At 41.7% G+C, this 19,537-nt stretch overlaps 1 protein-coding gene across 5 annotated transcripts in view; it reads right to left on the bottom strand.

The window, feature by feature from the left end:
• AVL9 (AVL9 cell migration associated) overlaps positions 1–19,537 on the bottom strand; it is a 72,518-nt gene that overhangs the window by 17,328 nt on the left and 35,653 nt on the right. For 2 of the 5 annotated variants that reach the window (XR_007922338.3, XM_008261619.5), the window contains exons 7-11: positions 16,380–16,420; positions 15,259–15,297; positions 13,467–13,536; positions 12,227–12,765; positions 153–287 (exon numbers count right to left, since the gene is read on the bottom strand). Coding sequence is in view for 4 of the 5 variants with exons in the window: in XM_008261619.5 (XP_008259841.2) it covers positions 153–287; positions 12,227–12,765; positions 13,467–13,536; positions 15,259–15,297; positions 16,380–16,420 (824 nt within the window). In the remaining variant the exon portion in view is untranslated. The remainder of the gene's footprint in view (positions 1–152; positions 288–12,226; positions 12,766–13,466; positions 13,537–15,258; positions 15,298–16,379; positions 16,421–19,537) is intronic. The other 3 variants (XM_089315485.1, XM_089315486.1, XM_089315487.1) reach the window with 3 other exon arrangements.

Genomic DNA, 19,537 nt, shown 5'->3' with positions numbered 1-19,537 from the left:
AATTAAATCAGTTAATTTGCATAAAGTGCTCATATGCCTTGCACATAGCAAGCATTATCATGATTAGTGCTGTCACTATACTTTCACTTTCAGATTTAAGAAAGGAACAAAGGGAGCACCAGGGTCAAGTGCACACTCATACATGAACGTACTTCCACAATGGCATCACTGAGGTGTTTCTGTTGTCGAAAAAGGATGTTAGTAGCTCCAGCAACAAATCCCCGAACGGTGACATCAGACAGAAGATGATGCTGCTGCAATGCCATATATGGCAAACACAGATATCCCTATGAATTGTAAGAGCAATAGACAGTATTAGAAAAGTGAAGGGACAGCTACCTCCTCTTCAAGCCCAGCACGCCAACAGTAGGATGAGATGCTCCCATCGTTCCCTGCCTGTCCCTAATGCAGCCAGCCGACCTCTGACTCACTACACTAACAGTCCAGGTGGAACCTCAGGCCTTGCCTGCACTAAACCCAGTTACTGATTAGCTAATCTTCTCCATGAATGGTCAAATCATGCAAGGTGGTTTAACATGAAGGATGTCTTACTAAGTTACTTTTTTCCTTGGTTCAACTTAAAAGTCTCTACAGTAATTAATAAGCTGGACTTTTTCACTTAAGAAATGAAGTATTAAACTCATGAAAAAACACTTTATGAAGTATTAAACTCATAAAAAAAAAACCACCGTTTAGTAGAAAGTTGTTAAGATTTTAAATCACAAACTCTGGCACATAACACCAAAGAGAATAGCAAAGCACCTCACAGCATTCATTTTATATGGTTAAAAGTCATGCAAAAATATTTCAAAGCATGTTACTAAATATTTAATGCAAAATTGACACCAGTAGCAGTTATATATCTAATTAACTTCCATTTGAATTGTATTTGAAAATAACACTGCCCTGAAAATCAGTTGAAGTGATAAACTGCAGAAGACATTTAAGTATTCAAAAAATCCCATATATTATCTGACAGTAAAAGTGTTACTTGACACTGGGAAGGGTTGGTGTTGTGGTACAGTAGGTTAAGCTAACACTCATGATGCTGGCATTCCATACTTGAGTGTTGGTTTGAGTCCTGGCTGCTCCACTTCCCATCCAACCCCCTGTTAATATGCCTGGGAAGGCAGCAGAAAATGGCCCAAGTGTATCAGCCCCTGTCACTCATGTGGAAACCTGGAGGAGTTCCTGGCTTCTACCTTTGGCCCAGACCAGTCCCAGCTATTGTGGCCATTTGGGGAATGAACCAATGGATGGATGATTGCTGTCACTCTGCCTTTCAAAAAATAAATCGGGGCCTGCACTGTGGTGCAGTGAGTTAATGCCCTGGCCTGAAGCGCCAGCATCCCATATGGGCGCCAGTTCTAGTCCTGGCTGCTCCTCTTCCGATCCAGCTCTCTGCTATGGCCTGGGAAAGCAGTAGAAGATGGCCCAAGTGTTTGGGACCCTGCACCCACATGGAAGAAGCTCCTGGTTCCTGGCTTTGGATCAACACATCTCCGGCCATTGTGGCCATCTGGGGAGTGAACCATCGGATGGAAGACCTCTCTTTCTCTCTGCCTCTCCTCTCTCTATGTAACTTTGACTTTCAAATAAATAAATAATAAAATCTTTAAAAAAATAAATCTTTATTTAATTAAAAAAGGGTGTTAACACTGAAATGATTCACTGAAGGAGAACATGGAATTTCTGCTAAATAGGTGTTCAAGTGGCATGATCTGTATATGAAGCCAGGTATGAAGACTGAGTCCCTTAACTTGTTTTCGCCTCAAGTTTTATGACAGTTTTTTTTTTTTTAACTTCTCATTCTCCTTTTAAATACTGAATTACAGTTATCTGGATGACATCTTGTTCTTGTTTATATAATGAGACAAATCTCTCCAAGGAGAGGAGATCCCTGTTGTAATTTCAAATTCTTTACTGCATCTAGGAGAGTGTTTTGTACCTAACATGTGGGTTGTTACATGAGGGAAGCTTCTGGAGCTGAAACAGAGGTCTAGTAATTTGGCTTTATCCTTACTCTTGATGTCTTTACCTACTCAGTAAAAACACTAAAAGCAGCAGCAAAAACAAATCCATGTCTCTGTGTTAGAGACAGACGTTTAGTACAGTGTTTCTTGATGCAGGCCCTTGGGACTAAAGGCAGAAAGGACCCCTGCTCTTCATCCAGAATCACTTAGTCTAAACAACAGGTTTGCAGATCAGGGGTCCTAGCAGGTGCTTGGCTTGTGTATTGTGTATTTAATTTTTGTTTACTTATGTAAGTGACAGAGAATCAGAGGAAAAGAATGCTCCTCCATCGCTGGTTCACTTTCCAAATGCTCACAACACCTTGGGCTGGGCCACAGTGCAGAGCCAGAAACACAATCCAAGCATCCAACATGGTTGGCAGGAACCCAATTATTTAAACCATTACCATTGCACTACCAGGCACTGTGTTAGCAAGAAGCTGGAGTCAGGAGACAGAGCTGGAAATCAAACTCAGGAACTCACACGTGGAACAGGGGCATCTTAACCAGCACATTAATGGCTAGGCTAAATGTCCACCCGGACACCTCCTTTCCCAAGTGCCTCTTTCTAGACATAAACAAGACAACAATGAATGCTCTTCTATACTTGAAGTGACCGACCCCCAAGGAATATCCACCCCACCAAACAGGGTGAGAATCCTTCCTCATCTTCTTGATAAGGTACTTTCTGTTAGAGAAAAGTTTACTATCAACAGTGGTATTTGCTTTTTTAATTAAAGAAAGAGATTTAAAATTATTGTTGTTTGAGTAAAGAGGAGAGAGAGGCAGCGTTCTTATCCCCTGGTTCAGTCCCTAAATGCCTGCAAATGCTTGAGCTGGGCCAGAGCTGGGTGCCTGAGGCTCAACCCAGGTCTCTCATATGGGTGGCAGGACCCAGACACCTGAGCCATCATATGCTGCCTCCCAGGGTCTGCATTAGCAGGAAGCTGGACTCAAGAGTAGAACTGAGAATTGAACCCATGTACTCTGATGCTGGAAGTGGCTGAACCACTAGGCCAAATGCCTGTCCCAACAGTGGGATTCTTGGCTAGATCTATAGCAGCACCAAAACTCAGAATATTTTTTAAAAAGTAGTTCAAAGCTTTAAAAAATATATTTAAAAATATCTTCCAAATTTTAATAAACAGCCTTTGGTCCAGCATTTGACCTCTTGTAATTTCTTTTATAGATATCCCTGCTCAGTGTGATATTATATTTATGAAAAGTCATTTATTATCCAAACTGCTCATCAATTGGGGGCTAAATAAATCTTCAGCTGTATAATAAAACATCCCACAGCATAAAAAGTGACAAAGTTCATCTCTAAGAAGTATTATGTAAGAAGGAAAATGGGACAAAAAAGAAGCATATTCTGCTGCCACTGTGTTAAGGTAGGGGAAAATATCCATGTATCTGTGCATAAAATATCCTCAGAAAGAAACACAAGACACTGACCATGTTGAGGGTAGCTGGGTAGCAGGAGATAGAATGGAAGTTAGATTTTATTATAGATGGTTTGGAAGTACTAGTCATAAAATTATTTAAAATATCAGTCCAAAACAGATTTACAATTATGCCATTAATTTCAGTGGTGATCACTTTAGCCTAAAGCTTTGAAAAGTCCTTAACATATGGGAGCAGCAAAAGCAATGGGTTCTTTCACATGAAGAAGCTTCAACCCCTAAGTCCACTGTTGGCTCTCTACTTTCCAGAGCACTTTCACCTGCATGTCTGAAACCTCAGTGTGTTAAGAGGTAATGGAAGCCTCAAACACAGATGAAATATATGCATATCCAAGTTCATGGCAGCATTATTCACTTACAATAGCCATTCACTGATGGACACATGAATAATGAACACATGCCACATCCACACAGTGGAGTATTATTCAGTCCCAAACAGGAAGAAAATCTCGTTACGTGCTGTAATGGATAAACCTTGAGGACACTACGCTAACTGAAGTAAGCTGCTCACAGATAGACATCTGCTGTGACTGCACTTCAATGTGAACACACTTAGAACTACACTTAGAAGTGGTAAAGAAGGTAAATTTTGTTTCATGTGTTTTTCTTTAAAACCACAATTAAAAAGCAAAGAGAAACACACCGTAACTCTTGATAACTCTAACAGAACTACTAAGGAGCTGATCTGCTGAAGACATGCAAGAGCAGAGTAGGCCTGCTCTCAGCCCACACGGAAAGCGCTAAGATCAGATCAGGACCAACTGCTGTTTTCTCATCTCTTCTCTAGTCAAGGAAAACAAGCACATTCCTAAGGTAGAATATGGAGGCCTCTGTGCTGTAGGGATGTCAGGTCTCTCCTAAACTGACCTATGGAACAATAAAAGAATCCAGAAACAGACTTCCTTCCCCAACCATACACAAAAATCAATTCCAACTAGGTGACACCTAGAAAGTAATATAGGAGGCCGGCGCCGCGGCTCACTAGGCTAATCCTCCACCTAGCGGCACCGGCACACCGGATTCTAGTCCCGGTTGGGGTGCCGGATTCTGTCCCGGTTGCCCCTCTTCCAGGCCAGCCCTCTGCTGTGGCCAGGGAGTGCAGTGGAGGATGGCCCAGGTGCTTGGGCCCTGCACCCCATGGGAGACCAGGAAAAGCACCTGGCTCCTGGCTCCTGCCATCGGATCAGCGCGGTGCGCCGGCCGCAGCGCACTGGCCGCGGCGGCCATTGGAGGGTGAACCAACGGCAAAGGAAGACCTTTCTCTCTGTCTCTCTCTCTCACTGTCCACTCTGCCTGTCAAAAAAAAAAAAAAAAAAAAAAAAAAAAAAAGTAATATAGGAGAGACTGCTTTAATAAATTTGAGGATTTCTTAAATAAGACTCTCAAAACCCTAACAAAAAGTAAAAAAAGGATAAACAGAAAATTATCTAGAACATGTGAAGAAGCTCCATTAGTCAGTGACAAGGAAAACAACCCAGGAGCTTTGAACTGATACCACGCAAAGAGAAACCCAGAAGGCAAAAAAATATATGAAAAGATATTCAATGTCAACAGTGATCACTAAGAAATGCAAATCTGGAAGATCTCTTTCTCTGTAACCTTGCCTTTCAAGTAAATAAAATCTTAAGGAAAAAAAAAAAGCCATTTGAACCAGCAGATGGAAATGCAAACTAACAGCCATCAGATTTCATCAGGCTGGTTAAAAATTAATGTCTGACAATATCAAGTGTTTGTGGGAACAGGGAACAACGGGAAACTCTGATACACTGCTTGTGGGAATGGAAATCATCACACATTCTCTTTAGAAAAAATGAAGAGTCTTCAAAAGTTCATGGAAACATGTATTATGAAAAATCATACGTGGATTTCAAGATTGCATCCTACCAAAATAAATTTCTAATTTACCCACAAGCTTTCTGAAGTATTTTTGTTATTTGGAATTACCCAATAAAGCAGAAGATATCTATTCCTATCATCAAGTACTTGTGGGGAGCAACTGAGACTAAAGTACTGGAACTGCTAGGACTAATTCTATGCATCTGATCTCCCACAATATGGCGCTGAGCGACAGCAAACAACCTCTACGCAGCTGCCTCACCAGTTTAACTGATAAGCTGCAGGAGCTGATCCTGCTCCTGAATGGAGGAGAGCAGCGTGCTCGGCATGTGGGCAGCAGAGTTGGGATTGGTGGAAGAGGACTATAAAGGAGGAGAGAAACAACATGCACCAGGAACATCTGAGGAACATCTGAGCAACCCCTGAGAGAGCCGGCCGGCGGTGTGCCGCCCCTCCGAGGAGGCGGGGGTGGGGTGGGGTGGGGTGGGCAGCTAACCCGGGACGGTGTCGTTCCTCCATGAGTGGGGGAACGGCAGCTAACCTGGGAAGGGCCGGGCAAAAAGAACAGCACAGGGTACAGTGTCGTTCCTCCGTGAATGGGGGAGCGACAAGTACTCTCTCCTCTAGGTATTGAATCCTAAAGAAATTCATGAAATGTACAACAAAATTCCTGAGTAAGAATTTCATAGCAGCATTATTTGTAGTAGCCAGAAACTGGAAACAATGCAAGTGATCATCCATACAAGTGATGAACTGCAGAAGAGCTGTATAAAGGAAAACTACCCAGGAAAAGTCATAGGAAAGTTCATGCAGGGCTGGCACTGTAATGTAGTGGGTAAAGCCACTGCGCCTGCAGTACTAGCAACCATATGGACACCGGTTTGAGCCCCGGTTACTCCACTTCCAATCCTGCTCTCTGCTAATGTAACTGGGAAAGCAGTAGAAGATGGCCCAAGTGCTTGGGTCCCTGCACCCACAGAGGAGACGGGGAAGAAGCTCCTTGCTCCTGGCTTTCAAATGGCCCAGCTCCGGCCATTGCAGCCTCTTGGGGAGTGAACCAGCAGATAGAAGACCTCTCTCTCCGTCTCTCTGCCTCTGCCTCTCTGTAACTTTGCCTTTCAAAAAAATAATAAATCTTAAAAAAAAAAAAAAAAGAAGGAAGTTCATGCAGACATGGCTGAAATCAAAAACACTGAGAGGAAAAAATATGGTTCCATTTAAGTAACATTAATAAGCATGCATTCCTTACATTTTAGCTAGTCCATTAAGTTATGTGAAGTTTCCCTAAATCTGAAAATGACAATCTACAATCAAGTAAATAAATTATAAACTTAAAAGAAATGCTTAAATGAGTTGAATCAGTCTGATATAAAATATGAATTCTAACTATGTATACATTTAACTTTTATAAATGTATATGGTTTCATTTAAAGTTACAAATAAACTGAAAAGAGCATTCTAAATTAAATGATCTTTTGCTGGAGGCAATGTGTATTTTTTTTTTTTAATTTGACAGGTAGAGTTTACAGACAGTGAGAGAGAGAGACAGAGAGAAAGGTCTTCCTTCTGTTGGTTCACTCTCCAAATGGCTGCAACTGCCGGAGCTATGCCGATCCGAAGCCAGGAGCCAGGAGTCTCTTCTTGGTCTCCCTTGTGGGTGCAGGGGCCAAGGACTTGGGCCATCCACCACTGCTATCACAGGCCACAGCACAGAGCTGGACTGGAAGAGGAGCAGCCAGGACTAGCACCCGGCGCCCATATGGGATGCCAGTGCTGCAGGTGGAGGATTAACCTATTGCACCACGGCACCGGCCCTGGCAATGTCTATTTTTAAAAGTACCAGATACATGCAATTAAAAAAATCTAAGCAGCTGTTGGTCTTTTGAATTGAAAAATTTTAAAACAATTGCTGAAAATCACCTTCACTAACCCCCAAACTAAAAATCACATTCATTAAATTAAAGACTGAGTTAACTAAAAATTTATTTATTTGAAAGGCAGGAGAGAGGGACAGTCACATTTGGTTCGTAACTCTGAAATGACTGAAATAACCAGGGCTAGTCCAGGCCAAAGCCAGGAGTCCAGAACTGCATTCAAGTTTCCCACATTTATGGCAGGAACCCAAGTATTTGGGCCATCATCTACTGCTTCTCAGGTGCATAATAAGCAAGAAGATGGATAGGTATTGTTGAGTATCCAGGACTCGAAATAGCACTCTGATATGGGATGCCAGCATTTGAAGTGGCATTTTAAACTACTGTAACCACAATGTCCACATGTAACTTGAAACTTAATAATTATATTAGGTGACTTCTAATCAGAGTTGCATTTACGGTAACTCACCTAGTTTTCCTAAGTGATGACTATTATCTCATAATTAGAAAAGAAGAGAAGGAAAGCTGACTTGTGTGACTCAAAGGCGTGGGAATCCAAACTCCCACTACACTAGTTCTTTCCAGCCAGTCCCAAGCTTTGCTCTAGTGTGCTGCCAATTTGAGAACATTTACAGCAGTGAGGTAGGAAGACTTAAAATAAGGGAAAAACAGAAGAAAAGGTCTCAGGACTGTCTTTTCTTTTTCTTTTTCTTTTTCTTCTTCTTCTTTTTTTTTTTTTTTTTGGTGACAGGCAGAGTTAGACAGTGGGAGAGAGACACACAGAGAAAGGTTTTCCTTCTGTTGGTTCACCCCCCATATGGCCGCTACAATTGGTGCACTGCGCCGATCTGAAGCCAGGAGCCAGGTGCTTCCTCCTAGTCTCCCACGCAGGTGCAGGGCCCAAGCACTTGGGCCATCCTCCACTGCCCTCCTGGGCCACAGCAGAGAGCTGGACTGGAAGAGGAGCAACCGGGACAGAATCCAGCGCCCCAACCGGGACTAGAACCCAGGGTGCTGGTGCTGCAGGTGGAGGATTAGCCAAGTGAGCTGCGGCGCCAGCCAGGACTGTCTTTTCACATAGGAAAATAACTACTCCATTTTCCTCTCTCTCTCTCTTTCCCACTGCCCTTCAATGTTTCTCTGATTATAACGTGGCACAGCAGCAGACCGTACATATCACACAGGTACATGCCTTTTCCTAATCTTCCTACTTCTCCTTCTGGCTTACCCAGTCCTCTCCTCATTACCTCATGGACAGCCGACCCCACAGGTGCCTCTGGTTCCACCCTTTCCTTCTGTGCCTGTTTTCTCTGCACACCTAATAAACCAACTTTCAGGAAAGGCTCTAGCATATTTTAGAACCAAACGCAGGAGGCCTGGTCTTTAACACTGACATGAAAGGATGCTAGGCAAGTCAAAGTATCAGAAAAAAGACTGGATAGCTGGAGAGTAGAGGAATCTCTTACAGAAATACTTCTAAAATTAAAAAAAAATTTTTTGACAGGCAGTGTGGACAGTGAGAGAGAGACAGAAAGGTCTTCCTTTTTCCGTTGGTTCACCCAATGACCACCACGGCCGGCGCACTGCGCCAATCTGAAGCCAGGAGCCAGGTGCTTCATCCTAGTCTCCCATGTGGGTACAGCGCTCAAGGATTTGGGCCATCCTCCACTGCCTTCCCGGGCCACAGCAGAGAGCTGGACAGGAAGAGGAGCGACCAGGACAGAATCCGGCACTGAAATACTTTTTATTATGTAGAAATCTGTTTCCATTTATTCATATGTTAACCATCCTACTTCAGCAATATTCCCCAGGCAACCAGGCTTCTCTCTATTTCTGGTATAACTTTCAAGATATTTTGCTAGGGGCCAGTGCTGTGGCACAGTAGGTTAAAGACCTGGCCTGCAGCACCAGCATCCCATATGGGTGTCCGTTCTAGTCCCGGCTGCTCCACTTCCAATCCAGTTCTCTGCTATGGCCTGGGAAAGCAGAAGATGGCTCAAGCCCTTGGGCCCTTATTCCCATGTAGCAGACCTAGAGGAAGTTCCTGGCTCCTCACTTTGGATGGGCTCAGCTCTGGCTGTTGCGGCCATTTCGGGAGTGAACCAGCAGATTTAAGACCTCTCTCTCTCTCTACTTCTATCTGAAACTGTCTTTCAAATAAAATAAATCTTAAAAAAGAGATATTTTGCTAACTTAATTCCTTTTGTGTGAGATTTTAAGAACTTCTACAGAAAAAAAGTCAAAAGCCCAAAGACAATTTATTTATTTTTTTAAAAAGATTGAAGGCAGAGTTACAGAGAGGCAGCGGCAGCAAGAAACAGAGAGAGAGGGAGATATCTTACATCCACAATTTCACTCCCCAAATGGCTGCAACGGCTTGGGCCTTTTACTGCTATCCTGGGCCATAGTAGAGAGCTGGATCGGAAGTGGAGCAGCTGGGATTCAAACCAGCACCCATATGGGATGCCAAACTGCAGGCGGCAGCTTTATCCACTATGCTACAGCACTGGCCCCAACAATTTGGTTTTAATAACACTGCATATTCTAGTTACTGACATGAAAAAATTAGCACTTGCACTTAAAATGGTGATCAAACAACAAACCAGATTTTATTTATTTCAGAGGGAGACACACACACACACATACAAGGAAAGAGAAAAAGAAATCTGCCATCTACTGGCTCATTCCCTAAAAGCCTGTAAGGGCTGGGGCTGGGTCAGGGTTGAAGCCAGGAACTCAATACAGGTCTTCCACATGAATGGCAGGGACCACCTGCTACCTCTCAGCGGGTCCTGGAACTGGGAATGGAGTTGAAACTCAAACCCAGGCTCTATGGTACGGAATGTGGGGAACCCAAATGGTGTGTTAACTGCTAGGCCAAACACCTGCCCCAACAAATTAGATTTTAATCAGTACACAAGAAACAAAAGGAAAAATGTTTTACTGAGCACAATGACGGTTATAAGCTCATCATATTTTTTTTTCCTTTTGACAGACAGAGTTAGACAGTGAGAGAAAGACAGAGAGAAAGGTCTTCCTTCCATTGGTTCACCCCCCAAATGGCTGCTATGGCCGCGTGCTGCGCCAATCCAAAGCCAGGAGCCAGGTGCTTCCTCCTGGTCTCCCATGCAGGTGCAGGGCCCAAGCACTTGGGCCATCCTCCATTGCCTTCCTAGGCCGTAGCAGAGAGCTAGACTGGAAGAGGAGCAACCGGGACAGAACCGGCACCATGACCGGGACTAGAACTCGGTGTGCTGGTGCCACAGGCGGAGGATCAGCCTAGTGAACTACGGCGCTGGCAAAAGCCCATCATATATTAAGTACTAGTATAAAGCACAAAAACCTAATATTCTACGAAACACGGTTAATTTGAAAGGACATAAAGTACATCTTTACGTTACTTTAATTCAATAATGTGATAAAAAAAAAAACCCTAGATTCACCCCCAGTTTAATTTTCTTCTTACTATCTCTACAATGATAAAAATTAGAGGATGGATGGGTAAAACAGTAAAGTAAGGGCTTCAAAAGGTATAGGAAATCATGCCAGTTCAGAAAGGCCACACTCTGTGGCTACTTTCCACACATAGTAGTTTGAGAGACCTCAGTTTTTCTCCCTAGGTTCTTATTCCAGTAAGAAACACTGCATTGGTTTTAAAAATAAAATATTTTCCCCATTTATCTGAAAGGCAGAGAGAGAAGGGGGGGGAGGGGGAGGGGAGGAGGGGAGGGAAGGGAGGGAGGGAGATACAGAGAGAGAAAGAGAGAGAGAGAGAAAGAAAGAGAGAGAGAAATTTTCCATCTGCTGGCTCAGTCTTCAAATGCCCACAGCTGCTGAGACTGGGCCAGGCTGAAGCCAAGAGCCCAGACCTCAATCCAGGTTTCTAATATGGGTGGCAAGGAACCAATTACTTTGGCTATTATCTGGTACCTCCTAGGGTGTGCATTAGCAGGAAGCTGGAGACAGAAGCAAAGCTGGGATCAGAACCCAGGCACTTTGTTACAGGATGTGGGCATTCCAAGGGGTATCTTGACTGCTGTCTCAAATACTTCACCCCACCCCTTTTATTCTTTTTAAAATTATAGCTTTGAGAGCAAGTATTGTGGCACATGGGAGGCCCAGATGGAGTTCCTGGCTCCTGACTTTGGCCTGGCCCACCCACTGTTGTTGTAGGCATTTAGGGAATGAACCAGTAGGTAGAAAATCTCTTTCTCCTGCTCACTCTCAGCCTCTGCCTCTTTTGCTCTGCTTTTCAAATAAATAAAAATAAACTTCTTATGCACAAAGGAGCATAGAAGTGCAATTAAAGAATAAGCTTATTAAAAAATTAAATAGTAACTTTTAGAATTGTAGCAATTTAACATATTAATTAAATGCAATTAAGACGGTTTCTTCAATTCATTTTTTCTAAAAGATTTATTTATTTGAAAGAGTTACACAGAGAGAGGAGAGGCAGAGAGAGACAGAGAGAGAGAGATCTTCCATCTGCTGGTTCATTCCCCTGATGGCCACAATGGCTGGAGCTGAGCTGATCTGAAGCCAGGAGCCAGGAGCTTCTTCCGGTTCTCCCATGTGGGTGCAGGGGCCCAAGGACTTGGGCCATCTTCTACTGCTTTCCCAGGCCACAGTAGAGAGCTGGATCGGAAGTGGAGCAGCTGGGACTCAAACTGGCGCCCATAGGGGATACCGGCACTGTTGGCGGTGGCTTTATCTGCTACGCCACAGTGCTAGCCCCCTCAATTCATTTTTTTAAAAGAAAAATTTTAATAATTAAAAACACCCAATACACTAATTACTGATATTATATCCAGTAGCTTCAAAAATGTTTCTAATTAAACCCTCTGAACTCCTTGCCTACAGTCACACACTATGGTAAGATGTACCATACATTTGGTATGTATTATATACTTCTGAAAAGCATACAATATAAGTATACAAAAGAGAAATTAAGATTTGAAAATGTGTTCAACACTGAAAGGTGAATTCTAGAAAGATTTTGTCATGTTCTGTAAGGGATTCTATAAAGGACATTACACTTTACCTTCGTGAAGATGGCCAGCGGCATGCCGTATTGGTCCTCCTCTAAACCTGAAATGAGCCCTGGTGTCAGGACCACTTGCCCTGTATTAGCTTGAGGCTGCACAGTAATTGGAGGACTGTCTGAGGGCACAGAGTTCTTGGGAAGGAGATCTGTCTGGTCTGGCCCCATCTGTTCCCTTTCTTTCAAGTTGGGGTCTTCTAGGACACTAGGATCCAAGGTCTCCCAGTCACTTTCTGAAGACTCTGGAGAAGGGCGAGATGGAGGTTTCAAATATTGATTGGTGTCATTGAGTTCCTGTCCTTTGCTGTGGTTATCTTCTACTTGGAACGGAGGTACTTCAGTCTTGATGGCAGCATCTCCTCCATGGCTTCCTGCCATGATTTTCTTGACAGTTCCCAAGTTGCTATTTGAAATGTCAGAAGCAGACCCAGAAACAAAATCATCTGCAGGGGGATTACTTTCCTGAAGCCCAGCATCTTCTGACATACTCTTTCGGGGTCTGTACTGAGAACAGTCACTGAGACCATGTTCAATCATGCCTAAAATATACAATATTGGAGAACAATTTGGCTTACAATAATATAGAAGAAAACAAGAGCTGTATTCTTTACATTTTCTTTTCTATAGTGGGATTCTCCTACAAAACCTTTATTTTTATTTTATTTTTTTTATTTTTTTTTATTTTTATTTTTTTTTTATTTTTTTGACAGGCAGAGTGGACAGTGAGAGAGAGAGACAGAGAGAAAGGTCTTCCTTTGCCGTTGGTTCACCCTCCAATGGCCGCCGCGGCCGGCGCGCTGCGGCCGGCGCACCGCGCTGATCCGATGGCAGGAGCCAGGAGCCAGGTGCTTTTCCTGGTCTCCCATGGGGTGCAGGGCCCAAGCACCTGGGCCATCCTCCACTGCACTCCCTGGCCACAGCAGAGGGCTGGCCTGGAAGAGGGGCAACCGGGACAGAATCCGGTGCCCCGACCGGGACTAGAACCCGGTGTGCCGGCGCCGCTAGGCGGAGGATTAGCCTAGTGAGCCGCGGCGCCGGCCCTACAAAACCTTTAAAAAGTTATGTTTGCACACAGTTTAACTAAAAGAAAATTCAGAAAAAAAGAGAAACAATGTCAAAGGAAAATGTCATATTAAAATAGAAATGTTAATCCAGTTTATCCTTGAAAACCTCTATTGTTGAAATTTGAAGTTCCAATACAAGTTAACAAAAGAAAGAATAGATATTGCTGTCCTCTTACCTGGAAAAAGGGACAACACAGTCATCAGTGCACCCACCAATTTATTCACTGGAGAAATATAAAAAAGAACCTGAAATGGATTCAATCAAAATTACATTAGAAGATCGAGGATATAATATTGATACTAAAAGGGGGGGGGGGAGAAGAAGAGAGGAAAAGTTCTTTACAGAATAAGAGCTAAGAATTGTAGAAGCAATGACAGAAAATCACAATTTAGCTTCTACTATGATTCAGGTATAAATGAACAATGGATGGTAAAATTACCGTGAAAGGTTGTTAGACAACAAGATACTCCCAATGCCTCAAAATTTATCATTCCCACAGATTACTCATTAAAATGGTAACCACCACTTTAACAAAGTGATCAAGCTTTATATCAGCAATAATACCACAAATAATTATGGGCCTTCTGATGTAATATTCTAGGAAGGACACACAACAATCTGTGTAGCATTCTTGCTAGAAAAGTTTAATCTGAAACTAGCTACAAGAAAACAGACAAATCTAATCCTCTAACACTAGTCTAAATTCTTTAAAAAAAGTACCAATGTCATGAAACACAAAAAACAATGAACCAGAAGAGTAAGAGGTGGGGGAACTGCTTGAGACTGGAGAGAGCCAGCAATGCAACACATGATCCCTAACTATCTGGTTCCCAGACTGAAAACAAGTAGTTATAAAAGATATTATTATGCTATCTCGGGAAATTTGAAATGCACTATATACTAGATATCATTTATTCTTATCAATGATAAATCCTTGAATGTGAAAATGGTATTATGGATACGTAGGAATGTATTTTTGTTCTCAAGAGACGTATCTGAAACTTCTTAGGGGTCAAGTACCATGATATTTACAAATTACCTTCAAAATATGATTAAAGGGAGAAAAATGATCAAACACAAAGCAATATAATGTAAAAGTGGCAAAAAGGTTAACAAGTGATAAATAGAGATGAAGGCTGTAAAGGTGTTTCTTGTATTGTTCCATCAACTTCTCAGCAGCCTTGACATTTTTCAGTATAAAAATTGAGAAAAAATTAAATTATAAACAGGATTCAGTTAGATACTGCACTAAAACTAACATGACCATTAAATTAGTAAATTAAATCAAAGGTAGATCATATTTTAGGAGAAGTCATGTAGCCTTATTAAAACAAACAAACAAAAAAACAAGTTTAGCACCCTAACCTGAAAATATGAAAACTGAGAACTGATGTGATACTCAAAAAGTTCCAGATTTTGGAGTGTTTGGAATTTCTGGGTTAGAGCTACTCACTCAATAGGTGAAGTGTAATTAAATATTCCAAAATTTGAAAATTGAATTTGAAACACTTCTGGTCCAAAGTATTTCAGGGATATTCGATATGTAGTCTCTTTTGTAATTTAAAACAAAAAGAACCCAAACAAACTGAAGGGTAACAGATTTAGAAGAGGAATTATGACTGCCACCAGTTACAAGTAAATAAGATAATTACTACCTAAGTACTTAATTAATCTGGAACAACTCAATCAATCAGCCTGATGTCTGAAGTGAACTAATACATTTCCTTTTTATTTAAGTCAGTTAAAAATTAGGTTTTGTCTGTGATGAAAACAATCTAGAATGTAACTGAATATACTGTCAAACTGCTTCCAGAAAGACTGTACAAATTTGTACTTCTATGGCAGTGAACAATATGTGCTTCAGCTCATTACAATTTGACAGACAGAAAATGTCTTTAATACTTTATCTTGAGGTTCAACACAGAAGTTAAATATCCCATCCTTCCTTTCATCTCTGTAAATCTCACCTTTTTTTCAAGAAGAATTAATTTAAACAGGATTAAGACCTGAAGAAAGAAATGTTGTATTACAGTTAGAAAACCAACCCTATTATTCATTTGCTTTTTCCCCTCCTCAAACATAACCACATATCATTTATCAATATTAATTATAGTTTTAAAAATACATGAAAAATTATGAATGTCTGCTAAGAGATGAATATTACCTATGTCCTCTAAAAATGTGGGACTCATATTTCTAACAGAAAGGATCTTTTTTGAAAAGAGTGGCATCATTTTTGCTTAAGATATTTGCAAGATTTTTAAAGGACAGCAAGTATTCATTTATTTCTGGATATTCAGAGCTATCGCAGTGTAGGTCCTCAATAAAAGTCTATTCAAGGAATGAACAATGTATGTATATCCTAGTCATTGTACACCTTATTAATAAAGCATATGAGTATGTTTTGCATCAGTATAGATATTTTATTGGAATTATTTCCATCAGAACATATAAAATATTCTACAAGTGGAGGATGTTTGGTCCATTGGTAAGCTGTTACTTGGGACAACCATATCCTCTAACAGAGTGCTTGATTTGAGTCCCAGATCCTTTGATTCTATCTAGCAGCTTCCTGCTAATGCACATCCTGGGATGCAGATGATGTCTCAAGTAATTGTGTCCCTGTCACTCATGTGAGAGATCTGGATGGAGTTCTGGCTTCCTGGCTTCAGCCTGGCCTAACCCTAGCTGTTGTGGGCATTTGGGTAGTGAACCAATGGATAGTTCTGTCTCTGCCTTTCAAATAAGATGAAAACAAACATAAATAATAATTAAAAACATTCTACATGATCAAAATGTTTCTTTGTGCTTTAATCTCATGATAGCTAAAATCCCAAAGACAATTGAAAAAAAAAATTCTGTATTGCAAAGAAGGAAAAAGACAGTATCTGTACTCTTGTAGGTATTTATGTAATACAAGCCCCACCAATATTTTCAACTCTATTTTGTGAGACCAAGTACTGTCTTAAAAGAACAAAAATATAGATTATGCCATAAGCTACAACTTATGTAGTACATTGAATCTGTCAGTTAAATGAACACATGTCTTCCATTTTAGTACATCCTTAAGTTAAATAAGGTGTCATACCTTGTGTCGAAAATGAAGGACAAGATCTCGAGGAGACAGACCTACAATGTTAACAGAAAAGCTAATATGTGACTACAACCTATTGTTTTTGTTGAATAAAGAATTTTTTCCTCTCAAAGGAAAGGGAAGTAAAAAAACGAAGGTAGGAATATACAAATACTAAAATAGAAGAGGTCTTCAAAAGGCTCCTGGAAATGCTCATCAATTAATTTGATTTTTCCACAATATCTGAAGTGACATCACATTACATAATACTTCAGTGAATACATATATGCTTGGAGATAGTGCTGTCTGCCAGAATTTTCTACAAGAATGACCATGTTCTAAACGTGCCCTGTCCAATTCAGTAGTTACATATGACTACCAAGTACTTCAAATGTGGCAAGCGTGACTGAGAAACTGACTTTTACATTTTGTTTAATCTGTGATCAATTAAATCTAAATGTAGATAGCTGTATGCAGCCAGTAGTGGCTAATGTTTTAGACAGTGCTGGCTTAATACGTCCCTCCATTCTATAAACATTACTATACAAGTTCAGAAATTATAAAGCTTATACTTCAGTGGCAATCATCTAGATAGTTTTTGGTCACTGAACTTTATATCTATTATTTCTGAATTGCATACTTCTCCAATCATCTGCCTCCAACATAACAGAACAAGAGAAAAATAATATAGAGAAAAATACATACTCAGAATAGGAGCTCTGTAACTAGCTTACACACAGGATTGCACTAGAAAAATATCACCATTTGGCTATTTCATGTTAAAATAAAAATTGTGTGAACATAAATCACTATGTGGTTAAAATTAAAAAAAAAAAATGGAGAGGGTATTTATTGTCTACTGAGCACCTGAGATACCAATGGATATTACTGCTGTCAAGACTATGTAAATTAAACTAAATCACTCACTTGAAGAATTAAAAAAACTTGGTTGTTATTTTGAAAAGCCGAGGATGGCAGAACAGGGAGGGAGCTTGCTGTACTAGTCTAGGGGAAGACAGTTAGAAAAAAATGGAGTGCAGTCTGAGGAAGAGTTAGGGAGAAAACTACAAAGCTACACACAAAATGAAGGGATACTGTGGATCTATGAGGAGGATGTGGACGCACACAACTCAGGACCTCAGCAGTCAAGAGCCTCAGCACCAGCTTTGGAGAGTGAAGTAAGACTGGACTGCAGGGGCCGGTGCTGTGGCATAGTGGATAAAGCTGCTGCCTTTAGTGCCGGCATCCATATGAGTGCCGGTTCGTATCTCGGCTGTTCCACTTCCGATCCAGCTCTCTACTGTGGCCTGGGAAAACAGTGGAAGATGGTCCAAGTCCTTGGGCCCCTTCACCCACATGGGAGACCTGGAAGAAGCTCCTGGCTTCAGAGTGGCTCAGCTCTGGCCATTGTGGCCAACTGGAGAGTGAACCAGCAGATGGAAGACCTCTCTCTCTCTGCCTCTCCTTCTCTCTGTGTAACTCTGACTTTCAAGTAAATAAATAAATCTTTAAAAAAAAAAATCAGACTGCAGCAGCCCAAGCCACTGGTGATAGAACTGTGGGAAGAGCCTAGCCTGAGTCCAGCTTGGAGCCCTGTGGGGGACAATGTACAATGTACCTGCCAACCTAGAGGAAAATAAAACAGGGTGGGGGTGGCACATTTCTGTCTCCCTGATCACCATGCATCCTGTAATTGGCTGAGAGAGGGCAGGCGCCATTTTGGACAAATGTAACAGCTGCGCTAGCTTGTATCTGCATGCCCAGCAACCAGCTGAGACGCCTGAGTCTGGCTGGAAGAATTGACAGAGGGCTGTGTGCTGTGGGAGCCTTGGGTGCTGGGATAGACTGTGAAAATACCGGGCCTGCGTCAAAGGGCACAGAGTGTGGCTTAGTCTCTGGGTAGTCACTGAGAGCATCCACACAAGGCTCCCTGATTGCCTGGTAAGGATCACTGCTGTGGGATCTGTGCTCACACTTAGGACTGCATGGATCCTTTGTGTGGTTCTTGTGGCAGCATGGATGAAAACTGCACCCACTGGGGCCAGCACCCAGGCATTAGTCTCCCTGGAGGGGAGGAGGTGAGTGTGAGATTATGCCAACAGAGCGGATCATATCCTTCCCTCTGGAAAAAAAAAAAAATTACCACACCCAACTTGGATGCTACCTAGGACACTCCCCTCACCCTAGAGCACTGAACAGAGCTCCTGGCCACACCCAACACATGCCTCTGGGTATTCATTGAAAGAGCTGACACTCCACTAAGCAACACAGGAATAGTCCAAAGATAAAAGCCATCACAGGGGTAAAACCCAAATCCACAAATGCCTAAAAATATAAAAATAAATGTAGCAATTCAAGAAATAAGAATAAGGAAGACAACATGATACCCCCAAAGAACACAACAACACTCAATACTAGAACATGAAGATGAAGAGATTGAATAAATGCCGGGGGTGGGGAGGGGCCAGCACTGTGGCATAGCGGGTAAAGCCGTCGCCTGCAGTGCTGGTATCCAATATGGGCGCCAGTTTGAGTCCTGGCTGCTCCACTTCCGATCCAGCTTCCTGCTATTGCCTGGGAAAGCAAAAGATGGCCTAAGTTCTTCAGCTCCTGCACGTGCCTGAGAGACCTGGGGGAATTCCTGGCTCCTGGCTTCGGATAAGCCCAGCTCTGGCCAGAGTGAAACAGCGGATGGAAGACCTCTCTCTCTTTGCCTCTGTCTCTACCTCTCTGTAAGTCTGCCTTTCAAATAAATAAATCTTAAAAAAAAAAAAAAAAAAGAAATGAAAAGAATTCAAAAAGCTAATTGTAGGATTACTTAGAAGTAATCAGAAGCAAATCCACAAATTAAAGAAATCCATACATGACAAGAATGAAATGTTTTCCCATGAAACAGATTATAAAGAGAAATTAAAATGAAATATTAGAAATGAAAAATTCCATAGATAAAATAAAAAATGCGGTGGAAGGCCTTAACAATAGATTCGGTGAGACAGAAGAAAGAATATCTGAGTTAGAAGACAAATCTCTGGAAATTTTACAGTAAGACTGAACAAAAGAATAAATTAGAAAACTAAAAAACAGTGTTGGAGATTTATGGGATACTATCAAACGATCCAACATACAGGTCTTAGGAGTTCCTGAAGGCATGGAAAGAGAGAATGGTTTAGAAT

Source organism: Oryctolagus cuniculus, chromosome 16 (genome assembly GCF_051225735.1).
Source record: "Oryctolagus cuniculus isolate XC-2025 breed Fujian yellow rabbit chromosome 16, ASM5122573v1, whole genome shotgun sequence".
NCBI lineage: Eukaryota > Metazoa > Chordata > Mammalia > Lagomorpha > Leporidae > Oryctolagus > Oryctolagus cuniculus.
The sequence above is the reverse complement of the archived record's forward strand: the minus strand, read 5'-3'. Positions and strand labels throughout refer to the sequence as shown.